Source organism: Equus asinus, chromosome 4 (genome assembly GCF_041296235.1).
Source record: "Equus asinus isolate D_3611 breed Donkey chromosome 4, EquAss-T2T_v2, whole genome shotgun sequence".
Lineage (NCBI taxonomy): Eukaryota > Metazoa > Chordata > Mammalia > Perissodactyla > Equidae > Equus > Equus asinus.
Genome location: NC_091793.1, coordinates 125,501,240 through 125,515,880, shown reverse-complemented (window position 1 = coordinate 125,515,880; position 14,641 = coordinate 125,501,240). Strand labels below are relative to the sequence as shown.

At 34.7% G+C, this 14,641-nt stretch overlaps 1 protein-coding gene and 1 pseudogene across 1 annotated transcript in view; one reads left to right on the top strand and one right to left on the bottom strand.

Moving 5' to 3' along the window:
• Window positions 1–7,618, bottom strand: part of COL3A1 (collagen type III alpha 1 chain) — a 40,104-nt gene extending 32,486 nt beyond the window's left edge. Inside the window, exon 1 of the mRNA XM_014852914.3 lies at window positions 7,383–7,618. Within this exon, the coding sequence (XP_014708400.2) occupies window positions 7,383–7,461 (79 nt within the window). The 5' untranslated portion in view covers window positions 7,462–7,618. The remainder of the gene's footprint in view (window positions 1–7,382) is intronic.
• A 5,170-nt stretch (window positions 7,619–12,788) lies between these two features.
• LOC106838713 (large ribosomal subunit protein eL33 pseudogene) lies at window positions 12,789–13,120 on the top strand (annotated as a pseudogene).
• The last annotated feature ends 1,521 nt before the right edge of the window (window positions 13,121–14,641 follow it).

Below are 14,641 nucleotides of genomic sequence, written 5' to 3'. Positions count from 1 at the left end.
CAATATAAAGGCTGAGTTATTTTAATGTACTTCTCTTTTTTTAAAAATGATGGGTTCTAAGTACAAGAAGGAAGTTGGACTACTTGAAAAGTAAGAACTATTGCAGTTTTGTTTGTTACTGTAATTTATTTCATATTCATTTGAAAGAAATTTGACTCTCCTGAAAAGTCAGTTCCTGTAGAAACTTATGGCTGAAAGTCAGACTTGTCTCTGTCACTCTACCTCAGTCACCTTTGTTGACAGAATGGAGAGTTTTACACAGTTTCCTCTATGTTTTTTATCCTGTGCAAGGCAAAATATGGTTGGCAATATGTTCTACCAGATGCTAAACCTCTTACACAAGTGTCTCCCAGCCCTCAGTTTTAGTACCATGGCCTAGCCATACGTGGGAAAATCATGGCGTGTCAAGAAAAAGAATGTTTTGTTTTCAAGAGGAATAAAATGTTCCAGTTAGTCACTTGCAGCCTTTAGAAATGGAATAGAAAATAGGATTCAGAAATAATAGTCATCTCATCCTAGTCCCTGCTTTTCTGAGACATCTAAATTCAGAGCAGCTTTGATTTAAAAAAATAAGTTAAATACCTTTGCAAAAATGTTAAATAAAATATCAAATAATCTCGTTTTTATTATTGGACAAGTAATAGATTTTCCAATTACTTCCTTTGCTGTTATTGGTTGAACTACGTTTCCTTGTTACCATTTATAATTAATTTTAAACTCGACTTCTCCTGTCACTTGGCATTTCTGTTCCTTATTACAAAGTACAGCTCTGAAATAATTTATTTGTGGTCACACAAGCAATGCAGTAGACTAAATCATCTCCTTACTGGGATCTAAATTATAAAACAAAATAAAGCTAGTATATGACATAATCCCCTCTCAGCTTCTTTTATTTCCCAGCTCTCTGTTTTGGAACTTTAGAGAAAAAGAAAACCAAGTAACATAATCTAATATTTTTAGATGTAGTTAAAGCTTTCCTTTTTGTTGTTTTTCTTTCCATTCTTCAAATGTTAACTTATACTGATTTGACATAATTTTATGACTAAAATTCTAAAAAATAATGCAAATTATGTTTATCTTTATTCCATTTTTGGAGTAAAAATAATATGCCCTGAAGCATCTAATCAAATTGTTAATTTAGCCTGAGTGACAAGTTTAATTTTTTTCTCTTCTCCTCTTACTGAATCCTTATCTGGGAAAAGGTGTTCTTTAACCTGAAAATCTAAAAATAACAGATGTGACATGCAAAGGATCATAACATTATTCTCCTGTTACTTTAGAAAGTTGAACATTCCATGTGTGACTATAGGGGGTTTATATGGTCTACAGATGAAAATACGTTGGGCTTTTAAATGAGACTAATGTTTGGGGAATATATATTTTTAGTAAATATGTTTCTGCTGCTTATATATTTATCAGAATATCTTAAAATATGCTAGATGAGTTAACAAAACGGACTTTGGAGGAAATATCTGTAAACCTTTAGAGATGGCTAATTTCAATTTTAATTTCAATGCTGCTTTGCATGGACAAGGCAGATTCTGCCTATTTTGCTCCCACCAAAAGACAAAAAAACTTAATGATTCATCATTTCTAGATGTTCCCTTGTTTTATTCTTCATAGATATCTGATTTTTATGTCTCCAATTAGAAATTTCTTTTAAGGTGATAAATATTTTGTCCTGCGAAAAATAGAAATAATTAGAGAATTAAAATGAAAAGGATCATATATCTACCCATCAGCAATTGTATTACAATATAATCTGATTAGTGACAAATTATAGGAATACTGATGAAAATATATTCTACTTGGTTTCTTACAGTTGGCAAACATCTTTAAATTTTACGTCTGGTAACCAAAATTTTATATCTTACCTTTCCTGTCACTAAGTCACTAAGTGCTTTAATTTCTTCCTTACAGTAGTTTTATTTTCCAGTGTTAGTAAAACTAAAACTAAGCAGAGCTTGCTCAGGATCTCCCACGTTGTAGGCACTGTTCTGAGGGCTTTGCAAGTCTATTTTACTTAATCTTCTCAAAGTCCCCGTGAAGTGAGTGCTATCATAGTCTTCATCTTACAGATGAGGAATCTGGACACAGAGATGGTAAATAATTTTCCCAAGGTTATATAGTGAGGGGAAAAGCTAAGACGAGAACCTAGGAAAGCTGTCTCTAATTTGCTACTCGTAACTACCGCATCTAGTCCCTTTCTGCAGCTTGGAGGGCAGGGCAGGTTTAAAGAAGCCAGCTTCAAAGCTTTGTCCCATTATGGTTTCTAAACCCTGTCAACTTAAAATCAGAGCCTGCAAAGGCAGATTTTGTAAAGGGATAACAGTTTCCAACAGAATATCTTTTCTGTCTGATCTCAAAAAAAGAAGATACCATCTGGAGTTGAAATCTGTTGTTTATTTTCTCCTGACCTTCTGAAAATGACTTACATCTCCAAGGCCACCCTGATGACATCCAGACCACCAGCAGGATTAACGTGCTTGGGAGACCCAGGGTACGTTTTACTCTATACAAAGAAGCAGGATCCTAACAGCACAGCAGCAACAACAGACACATAAGGCTTCTGTATCCAATGCCAAAAACATATTTAGGATGTCTCACTAAGATACTGATTTTCAGAAAATATAGTTAGTAAATGATTCATATTAATGAACTTATAACTTCCTTAGAGGCTTCTCTTCTAAATTTGGACATCATAAACATACCATGCAGCTCCAAAGAGTGTTTCTCTGATTTTAATTAACTCAAGGAACACTGTCCCTGTTTGCCAGTCTCCACACCAAATAATATAGAAAACAAAGTTTCGGAAAAATGAATGCCATTTTACTGAAGCAGTAATTTCTCAATGTGAGTTTTCAAAGCAAATTTAACTTTTAATGGTTTCTGGATCCTTTATCTTTGGTTTTTACATCCTTTGGGACTTTTAATTTTTGCTCTCTTCTTTGAACTTTTCATTTTGTTCATTAAGATTACATTTTAAATGGCAATTCTTGACCTCAGTCATGGAAAATACAAGGGTTTTATTAGTTAATCTGAAAGGAATCCACTTCTGCTGTGTTTTCATTAGGCACAGACAGAAATTCTAGTGGTTAATGTAACTTCCCAAACTGCAGTTAACAAATGATTTGTGTAAGAATAGCTATCTCATTTTTTCCGTTGTCATCTTGACATGAAACAGGCAAAGTTTCCCTTTTGAAAACTCTGGATTTTTTTACACCATATGACACCCCCCCACCTTTTTTTTTTTTTTTGAGCATGGAAAACAATGGGACTGAACTGTTTTACAGGGAAAACTGTTTTACAAGAAACAGTGCACTGAGACATTTCCAGAAAGTTATTGTAGACCTGGAAACTTTACAAATGTTCTTCATGTCCAGCAAAAGCAACAACATCTTTCATTTTTAAAACTTTAACTCTTAAGAAATCCACTTTAATCACTTCAAGGCAGTGATATCATTTCATGTTACAAAATAATAGAACTGGGCTACATAATCTTTGGAACTCTGCACCAAAGAAGAGTCATCCGCAATGGAAACCATGGCTTTTTGGTAGAGGGCGCTCTTCTCTCTGAGTGACAGCTCAGGGTCTGGCGTGCGACTCTAGACGTGGAACAGGGGCTTTCTGAGGAGCTATTTTTCAGTCTCAAATCTACTCCTGGGAAACTTACAGCCAACGATTCTTGATTTTTTAAAAGAAGCCTGTAGCTGAGACATCAACCCAGGAATCTGAATTAGTTAAAAGGTACCTAGTCACAGTCTTTCCTTCTTTCCCAGAATTCTTCCAGTGACTTTGGTCTTTTCACTCATACTACTAAGATGTTTGATTCCAGAATTTAATCAGAATTCCTATTCACCTACAGACCTTTAGATCGTCTGATGTTGAATACTCTGGAAGTGGTAAAGAAATGCAAGGTATCATGAATGAAAAACACAAAATCTTGTATCAGTACTTTATTCACTTAGAATTTATGTTATTACAGAACTCAAGATAATTTCTGGTTAAATCATAAGTGATTTAAAAAATAGATTTACCGATTCAAAGTTGAGTGTTAAACAGAAAAAATGTACCTTTTTCTCACCTTTAGAAATTCATTAGCTCATACATTTTCTAGGGCATTATATAATTTTTAGTATCTCCTTTCAACGACAAACATTCTGGATTTAATGTTTATTTTATGTTCTCTAATTACCTAGGATTTAACAGAATTTTAGTTCTAGTCTTAACTTTGTCACTTCCTCAGTGTGTAATCACAACCAAAATTCTGAACCTATGTTATATGACCAACAATGAAATCTGTGAGCAATCACACAGTCTCTCCTCTTAAAAGTACAATTATTTCTAGTGATTTTATGCTATATTTTTTCATTAGTTTAGTATGTTTGATTTTAGGGAGAACACAAAGCAGAAAACTTGAATGTTACTTGATCAGTTACAAGTTCTCTCTTTAAATATAGTGGAAAACAGACATAATCTGTAATAAGGAACTGATTCTGAATCCATTTACAGTTCTGTAATTCTAAAGGAATTAAAGACGCACAGTTCATTATCACACTGAAATTGCAAGTGTACCAAAATATCATCTCAAACATTAGAACACTTTTAGTTAAAATAAAGTTTATCTCTTTGCCCCAATGAAGCAATATTACTTAGCAATAGCTCTCTATCCATTTATCTATCTATCTAATAAGTAGTAGCTAAAATACTTAGGTCACATAAGGACTACATCAGAAACTTGACAAATATTTGAAAAAATAGTTATATGTTATATGTGGCATAGTTATATGCGGAATTTTGAAAAGGGCCATAGCATTCAAGCTTATTTGAATGAGCTCATTTGTGTGGGAGTATGTGTGTTTGGCAATGTTTTATCAGTAATATACTAATTTTCTTAGGAAAGTAGTGTTTAATATTTAAAATTCACACGTAATATTTTTAAATCTCGTTATAAAATACAGAATCCAGCTGTGTAACATTTGTCTTGGCTTTGGTTATGTAGATGTAACTACGTCTGTCAGCCACTAGGGGGCGAGTCCTTGTGTTTAAAATTTGGCATGTTTATAAACTACAGGAAATACAAAACAGACCACATTTCTTTATTAGTGGAATAAAATATACGAATTAAACAGAACTTTCACAAATTTATAAAAAGACCAAAATTCTTTGTGAGGACATGTTTTATGCTCCAGAAAATTCATGCAAGTAGACTAGAAGTTGGTGTTCATTAGAAGTGTGCTACTTCGCTGTGGGCTGCTCAGGGCATGCATGCCCCAGAACTGCATATGAGTGTCCTTAAGGGGCTGTTCATTCAGCCACCTCCTGTAACCTCCCTCATTTACTTCACCAGCAGGGTTTTTTTTTTTTTTTTAATAAAACCTGTAGAGAACATAAGATGTACTATGCTTAAAAACGTATTTTTCATGACAAACAAAAACAAGAAGCTGAACAGAATCCCTTTCAACTTCTTTTGAACCTAAAAGCTACAAATGTATTAGGAAAATATAATAGCTATTTATTATTTTCCGCATCTAAAGAGGAAGGGAAAATAAAAAGAATCTATCGATGTAAAGGTAATGTAGGTATCAAACACTTTTTTCCCTTCTAAAGTTGAATTGAGAAGAAAAATAGCCATAGAGCTAATAAAAGATTGTAACCCCAGGCACCTACAAATATTTTGGCCATCTTTTGAACTAGACACCACAGATTTGTGTGTTTTCCAATAAATGGGAACTCTCTGAATTTTTTTTCCAGAAATCAGGAGAATTTAAGAGCTTTAAAAAAGATGAAAGTCTTTATTGAGGTGAGAGTGTGGTAGTAGTCATTTGGTATCCTAGCCAAGGACTAGAGTTGTAGCATCTTCTGGGGGAGACAGAATAGGGAGGGAAAGGGGAAAGAGGATTGAGGTTCTAGGGAAGGAAAGGGGTAGGGGGCAAGAGGAGAGAAGAAAGAAAAGAGATGGAGGCATAGGGAGGACACATGGGAATGAGGGAGGGGTGATAGAGGAGGAGGAGAGAGGAGGAGAGATGGACTTGCCTAGGAAGGGGGTGGAGTGATGAGTGAAGGAAGCAAAAGAAGGAAGAGGTCCAAGGCAGCCAAAAGGGGTGGAGAGATAAGAAGGAAGGGAAAGGAAGGGAGAAGAGAAGTAAGGGGGAGAGGAAATGAAGGGAACAAGGAACATGGGCGTTGCTTCTTTTGTAGCCACAGGCTGAACATAACTGAAGAAATGTCACTGGGTATTCCCCTCCCCCTCAACTTACATATATGACTTGTGAGGATATCAAAGATATTTGATAGTAAAAACAGAAAACTATTTTCAGACACCATGTTTGCAAAAACTATAGGTTTAAAGAGAAACACTTTTGATTATGTGCAAATGGAAATTGATGTGTAATGATTTCTTTTAGCTCCTTCAAATTTAGCATTTAAATATTTATTCCTGTAAAAGTTTGTATTCCAATTTGTCCTGTATTTTCATGACTAAGGTGAACACATGAATTAAAAGAAATATTTTCACATAATCAAATAATGAGACAACTGTGGTTTGGGGGAAATTAGAACATGAAAACCATTGTTTGCACTTAGAAAATACAACAAATTAACTTTTTGAAGTCAAGCAGTATAGTGTCTTTACCTTGTTTGCAGAACACTGAAACATTCCTGTTGAAAATATTTTTAAAAATATTCTCTTCATTAATGCAAATGCCGTGAAAATGTAGAAGATGTGGAAAACACTAGACCCTTAACAATATGCTATTAGAAAACATGTATTAATCAACCATGGAAGTACTTGAAACAGCATAAAGACAGAAACGATGAAAAAGTTTTAGCAGTTTGAATCCGTTTCAAAGAACATTGAAGATATTATCTTGTCATTTTATAGAAATACATTCAACAATTCTAATAATGTATTTTCCTTTAGACTATTCTTAATGCGTGCTATTTTTTAAATGCGTTATCCTATTGGGAAAACAATACTCAATATTCGATCCTTACAAAGAATCCAGCATACAAAGGAGAACATAAAACTATTACAAGAGTCCAATGACTTCCAGACTGCGGAGGGAAGCATTCCAAGATGTTAACCATCCAGGAGGGGAACTTTTAAAAGCCATTTTAAAAGTTTCCAGCACCGTTAACATGCAAACAAGTTAGTACAAGAACATCTTTATCTTAAACCAGAGAACTTTTAAATAGAAAGTCACAATATTCTTTCTGAGCAAATGTAAAAAGGCACCATCCTGTTAAGTTCTACGCTTCACCGTTGGGAGCTTACAGAGGAAAGTAGCTTTTAGGAGACTGATTTTCCCTTTACACCTCTTTGTAAGGAGAAGTAAAAATAAAAACCCCCGTAAAGTTTCTGGAAATCAGTACCTACTCACCTTCCTGTTGTGCCAGAATAAGAGTGGGATGAAGCAGAGCAAGCAGTAACCAGGTCCCCTTTTGCACAAAGCTCATCATGTCTAAATATCAGACATGAGACTCTTTGTGCAAAAAGGAGAAAAGAAAAGCAGTTCAAAGTAGCACCATCAGTTGCTCCCTGCCCTCGAGCACCGGGCCCGTCATAAAACTCAGCCACTGAGATTCCTGTGCTTTGGCCTTAAATAGGAAAAAGTTTGGCTTCCCTCACTTTCCAGCCCCTTTCTGAAACATGAGAGCAGCACCCATCCCCTCAGCAGTAAAAGAAATGATTAATATGTCTTTTTCCCTTATAGAAGACACAACCCACAAAGGGAGAAAAAGAGCACATCTGGAGCTTGTGTGCATCTGTTTATGTATAAGATGTTACATATTTTAGTCACATATATGTTTGTATAACTTAAGAATATATATCAAAATGCTCTGCCTGGTGTTTAAATAAAAGAATTAAATATATGTACTTTTTGTTTCCTCTTATAACATTAACAACTGTAATTTTGAGAAATCCCTTGATGCCCTTGTCTTGGGCAAGGCTAATTTGCAAACCTTATCTTCCTAGAAGTTTTTTTTATTGGGATTTTGCCAGGATCCACCCTAACTCAATTTAAGTAGGGAACTGTGAAAGATTAACTGGAGGAAAAGCCTCTGCCTGTCCCTTCCGCTCATCCACCCACCCTGGGTCCCGGAAGCTCAATTTCAGGTAAATGTCAAAAGACTCAGCATCTGAGCTATGTTTGAATGGCATCTGAAGAGTTAGATGCTTATCTATAGCTGTTTCTATTTCTCACAAATATCTGTAGCCAGCCAAACAGTGATTTCTTCTGAGATCTCAAATTTTTATGCTGCCTGAACAGATTTTTCTAGAGAGAAATTTAGACTTTTCATGTCTTGACTTTGTAAGAAACAAGAAGAGAAAGAGCCTATCCCATGGAATATCAAAGTACCAGAAGAAGGTCTCATTTTATCTGGATTAGTGTAAAGATTGGTATAAATATTTCTAAATTTATACTTTTATATGCATAATTTCCAGGCCACATTAATATACGTAATACACACATTAATAATTTTCAATATATTTCTGGATCTAGGGAATAATTTCTGGGTTATATTTGAAAAAGGGGTAAATGCCATTTATAGGTCTTTGAAAAATCTTTGTAAGAAAAATATGCTTGTCCACAGTGTCCTTATTTCTAGTAATCATGATATTTCTTTACGCCCTAGTCATCAATCCATAGTTCATTCATCTGTATGTTCCACACAGGCTCTTCAATTTTGATCAAGGTCATCAGCATTTATTTTATTTTTTCTATGTTAACCATACTCATCTCCATGAATGTATGTGCACATAAAACTCTCCCCACTTCACAACAATTCATGGAAGTCATTTCTCTAAGATTCAGCTCAAAACTTTTGTCCTTTAAACTTGTTTTCATCTTTCTCTTTCTCCCTATTCATGTTACCCAATTTTTACTCAATTCATACGCTATATGTACATTCCCAGGTGTATATCTTTTCTGTAAGCATGGACAGTGGCTCACTTGCCTCCCTACAGACCCAGTTACAAAAATTACAAGGATGTCCTAATATAGATGACATCATCTGATGACAGGAAAAGAGAACTAGTTGGACCAAGCTCTTGTGCATCTTTTGATTTTAGAGTGGAGAGTCACAACTTGAAGAAAAAAAAGTAACAATTGAACTGTCATGAAGATAAACTTTTCTACTGGATCAAAATGGAGATGTTGGGGAAAAAGACTATTAGATACATCTTTCTGTCTTCCAATCATCTTTATCCTGTACTTTAAAAAAATTCCCTTGTATTTAAACCCATTCAGAAATATGATTCATTTTTCTCCTGGTGTCTTTGACACTTGCAAAAAAATTCATATATCTATTCACTATCTTAGTGTTTTAGATGGTTAATGAGAGTTGAAGTTTATTGAATTTCTTCGTTAGAATTATTTCCCAGTGTGAAAAATTAGATGTATTATTTTTTAAATAATGCTTTTTATGCTTTGTTTTGGGCATTACATGTACAATTTCTATTGTATTTTTGGTTTATCCTAAAATTCTTAACTAAAATATTCTTAAATAAAAGTTTTACACTCATGGGAAAAATTCATGATTGATGCACTCATTTAAGAAAAGTTAGCTGATATTTTGCACGTAAAAGCATTGTTGTATTTTAAGATATCCATGAGAGATCCGGAGATAAGAAATCTCATACTCCAGATTTTCTGATTTAGCATTCTTCACTATCTTGAGCATTTTTAGAGGTCCTGTACCAGAATCCTTTGCATTCTGTATCCCAGATCCTATTCCTCCTCCTCATGTCAGTGTTTTCTAATACAGTGTCTAGATGGGTGTGGATCTGAGCTGGTGTCATGACTGGGTAAAATACACACACTGGTGAATCCTATCATGCAGTCCAAGAGCTGGTGTTCTCATAGTAATCTAGACATATTTTTTTCTATATATCCCTGACTTCACTGACATTAACCAGCTCACATAATGTTTCGTTTTGCTCTCTGGATTGCATTTGGAGTTTTAACACAAATCTAAACACCTGCAGCAGCCAAAACACTGATTAATCTGACTCTCCTCTAACAAAAAGAGTGACTGGAAAGATGAAGCAAAGCAAGGGTGTGGCAGATTATCAACCAAAAATTCAAATCCTTTCCAGTTCATTGGAAAACGCATCTTGGGGGAGATGCATAAGCACAGCTGTGATGAACTCAGTAGGCCAGTGAATGTCAGCAGTGCTCTCTACAATAATAGCAAGAAGAAAATCGGTTATCTCCATCATGAAAAACACATGGAATAGAAGTCTTTCTCTCTCTCCCTCTCTTTCTCACTTGTACTGCCTTATGTGTGATCTTCTTTTTTAAGCCAAGGAGATGCATTATTTTCATGGACATTTTCTATATGCCTTCAAATCACTGTAAGCCCCTTTAAAATGTATCTGTGATAAGATTCACTTAAAAATACACTGAATCCGTGGCAGAATTGCTGCTTAAAATAGGGTATCTTACTACAATTGTAAAATACAAAGCAAATTTTCTTTGCTATTCCTGGAGAGGTGGATCCGTAGTTCACTTAGTTTACATTGGTGATGCCGCGTTTGGAGAGCTGTGCTCCCTTTAAAAGAATTTGAACCAATGCCAATATGTTTGTAGAAAAGCCAGAAATATGGTTGAAAAATGTCATGTTGTAGTAGAAGGACTTGGGCATATCTAACCACAGACATATCCAAGATTGAGGCAATGACATTGGTGGTGGGACCTGACAGGCAAATATTTGAGTGATTCCTGTGACCAATTCCTCAAGAGGCTTTTCTTTAATTTCCTCTTAGTCCCCGAGGTAGAGTTAATTGTCCCTTATTTTTGTTCCTATAGAACTATCTTGATAATCACTTCTCTTTAGCTTAGAAATTTTACTTTTGGACAAGGCTCACATTTCCTTGACATTTGGTAAAATGAAGTGAGCTACAACTTACTCATTTGGGAAACTATAAATATCTCTATTCCTGTCTTTTTTATATCCTTTACAGTTAAACCTGAGGTTCTACATTTCTCCTCTTGTATTTTTCAGCTGAAAATTACCCCAAGACTGAACAGAAAGTTCAAAGAGGTTACACGACTCTGAAAATTACTCATTGGAATTGGAATTAAACAGCACATTTTCCAGATTTTTTTTCACCATGTTTTCCACTTGGATTAGTCATTGATTGTGGTAATGATATTTTTATGCAATTTAGGAATTGGGTGAATACAAATTTGGCACTTACTTCAGTATTTTTTCTAGTGGGGGATTGTAAAAGGATGGAGAGAAGAGAAAGGATAAAATTGTAGACTGACTGGCAAATTAGAAAGAACACTGTTCTTCTGATTTTTGGCTTATCATTAATCTTTAGGTAATTTCCAGTATTGCTATAATTTAAAAAATTTTGAGTAAATACTCATTAATTTATAGTGAATGATGAAGTCCATTCTTAGGGCATGCAAGAGGATTCACATATGTGTTTGTGTGTGTTTATAAGTGTGTCTGTGTTTATGTCTATATACATATAGAAATATATATATGATACATATACACATATACTTTTAAAGGGTGGCAAAAATTTGAGCAGGTAAACTTTCCTGGAAACTGCCTTAATGTACATGTTTGAATTGTGAAAGTTTCTGGAGTATTGTGATTCTGTCCTCCTCAATGAAGTCTTAATATATTTATGATTCAATGATGATTTATTTGACATCATAATTATTATAATTATATTTGAAAATTCATAGAAAATTGGAATTCATCTCATTACCTAATACCCTGACTCGTTCCAGAACAGTGTGATTATAAATTTTGCTCCAAAGGTGACACAGAGGCTGGGATGCAACGTCTTGTAGGAGTTTAGGAGCTCCCTGTTGGGTCTTCAGCTAACTTAATCATTCTCAGGATTGAACCTCCACTCTGCAAATCCCCAGGAGACTCTCTATCAGATTTAATTTGTCATCTGAGTCATACTTAGGAATTTTCAGCAGTATCCAACACAGCTGTAATAGCTTTTCAAATGTAGCCAGTTCTGTCTGAAGATAAAAAGAAGGCCCAAATCACGATCTTCTGATAGAAGCATGAAATAGGCTGAAGCCAGACTCATTGGATCTGTGTGATTCAAATGGAGATTGATTTTAATTCTTATCAATATTTCTTATATTCAGATATTCAATGAGGGCCCATATTTAGGGTCATTTCATCCAAATAATTCTTAAGATCACAGGAATTTAGAGCCTTCTGCCTCTCTCCCAAAATAAATGGAAGTAAATGTGGCTTTTCCACGTTTAACTTATCATGACTATTACTCTAGCCAGCTAACCTCTCGTAGGTCAGCATTATTGCTCATGTAAAAAATATTCTGCTTAATTGTCTGAAGACTTCGTTTTCGTCTATACATTAAATCTTGTTTAAAGAAGCTCTATATTTAGGTATGCTATTGCTTATGGAGTAATACCAACGTTAGATTCTTGGTAGAAGGAGTCTATGGAAAATGGGCTCCTTTTGTTCCCAAGGATCGAAGTGCTGCCCTCTGGAGTCTTGGCTTTCATGTGGCAATGTCCATTTTAGTAGCTTTGCTTTATATTAATATTTATTTATCTATTTACTCTATTCCTGCTTACAGGTTACTCTCAGTTTTCACTCATACCCCCTTTTTAAAATCATGCACAGCAGCGAGCACAGTCCCTTGTACAGAATATGTAATTGATAAATGTAGAAAAGAATGACTGGATTGGAATGGAGTATTTAAAATATTAGGTGTTCTCTTTCTGCCATCTTGGGGCCTGCAGAGGCCTGCTGGGAACAGGACTTCAAAAATAGCAGGTATGTTAGGAAGGCTGTCGTCCAAGAACATTTTTTGCTGCTGTAAGTGGGGTCTCTAAAACCAAAGGAAGCACACAGCTCGTCTTAACATTGAAGATGCTTATGCCTCAGATAAAACTAAATTCTATTTGGGCAAGAAATGTCTTACGTGTACAAAGCAAAGAACAACACAGCGACTTCTGGTGGGAAACCAAATGAAATCAGAGTAATCTGGGGAAAGAGCACTTGTGCCCATAGAAACAGTGACATGGTTTGTGCCAAATTCTGAAGCAACTTTCCTGTTAAGGCCATTGGACACAGAATCCATGTGACGTTGTACCCCTCAAGAATTTAAACTTATTGAAAAGTAAATAAATAAAAATGTGGAAAAAATATTAGGTGTTTAATAATAGAGGCATTTCTTAAAATTTACGGGATCTAGACCAGGAATCCGCCTCTACCCTTCACCATTTTACAGATGTTAGATACATTTCATGAAGTGATTAAGTCAAAACATCTGACTAATGAAAGCAAACCACTCCAAGTAGAGAGTTTCCACATAAAAATTGTGCCATCTTGATTATTCAAAGTACTAATCTTTGGGTGATGATACTGAGTAGATTAATATTACTTTATATTTATTCTTCATGTTCAACCATCCTCTTCATTTCCCCCCCACACCCCAACAAGGGGCTAAATGCTCTTTTACGTAATTTCTGATATGTAATTCATCTTGTTTTAGGCACTACCTTCTGAACAAATCAAATGGCTCTCTTTCTCCAACACCTAACATATTTATTTGTTTCCATGCTTTTGCTTATGCTTCCTCCATCTGAAATGATCTTTGCTCATCTCCATATGCTCAAATCCTACACAATTTTTAAGACTTGACCCAAAGATCACCTAATATAGGAAATCTCTCTGATCTTCCCTGTTGCAATAATTCGCTTCTTCCTCTAGTCTCCCTTACCTCTCCCAGATCTCTTAGTTTCTTTTAATTCTCAGCTGTTTACCTCCCTTACTAGACTCAAAGCTACCCCAGGGCAAGATTGGAGTTTCTTCATCATTTTATACTTCATAGTAGCTATTCTATGGCCTTGCATATAGTAGACAATTAATAGGTATCAAACGGTGTGTGATTTAAAATATGAAACATTTAATCTAGCAAAATGCATGTGAAGTAACCTATTTCTTTGTATCCTTTAGGATTCATGTAATTTCCAATAAGTTAATTACTCCCAGTATTTCCATTACTCTGAAAAAAGGAAGGTCACTCTTTCCAGCATAGGAATTCTTTGGATTTATAATGGATTTTTAAAACTTCCAGATGTTATGAATTTGTTTCTAAAATAGAAAAAAAAATAAACAATAAAACTGGTTAGCAAACAAATTGAAAGCAGTGAAACTCTGTACTTACCACGAGATCAAAAGTAAAAGACCACTAAAAAATAAACCAATTTGTAAACTAGAAAGAACATAGGTGATTTACCAAGGATTATAAGAGACAACAACAGAAAAGTCAAAAGTTAATTTCAAAACAAATTTAAATAATTGAACTAGAAATGCATCACGGTTTTAATGTTTTATTTTGGGGCTAAAAATTAAAAATAGCATATAAATGAGTATCATAAGAACAAAATGCTGAGTTCTCACATTTTTTTGTTTGAATTGTTTCACTTCCCTTGACTCAATTTCCTTGCAGTTGAAATTTTAAAAAAGAAAAAATGTAAAATATCAAGTCAAAATATTGAAATTTCTATTCCCTTCTACAAATATAAACACCCACACATAATGTAAGATGAATGTTTCAAGCTTTGTTCTGTATTGCTTGATTTTTTGGTTTAAATTCCCTGGAAAAGTGTGGAAACTAACTGAA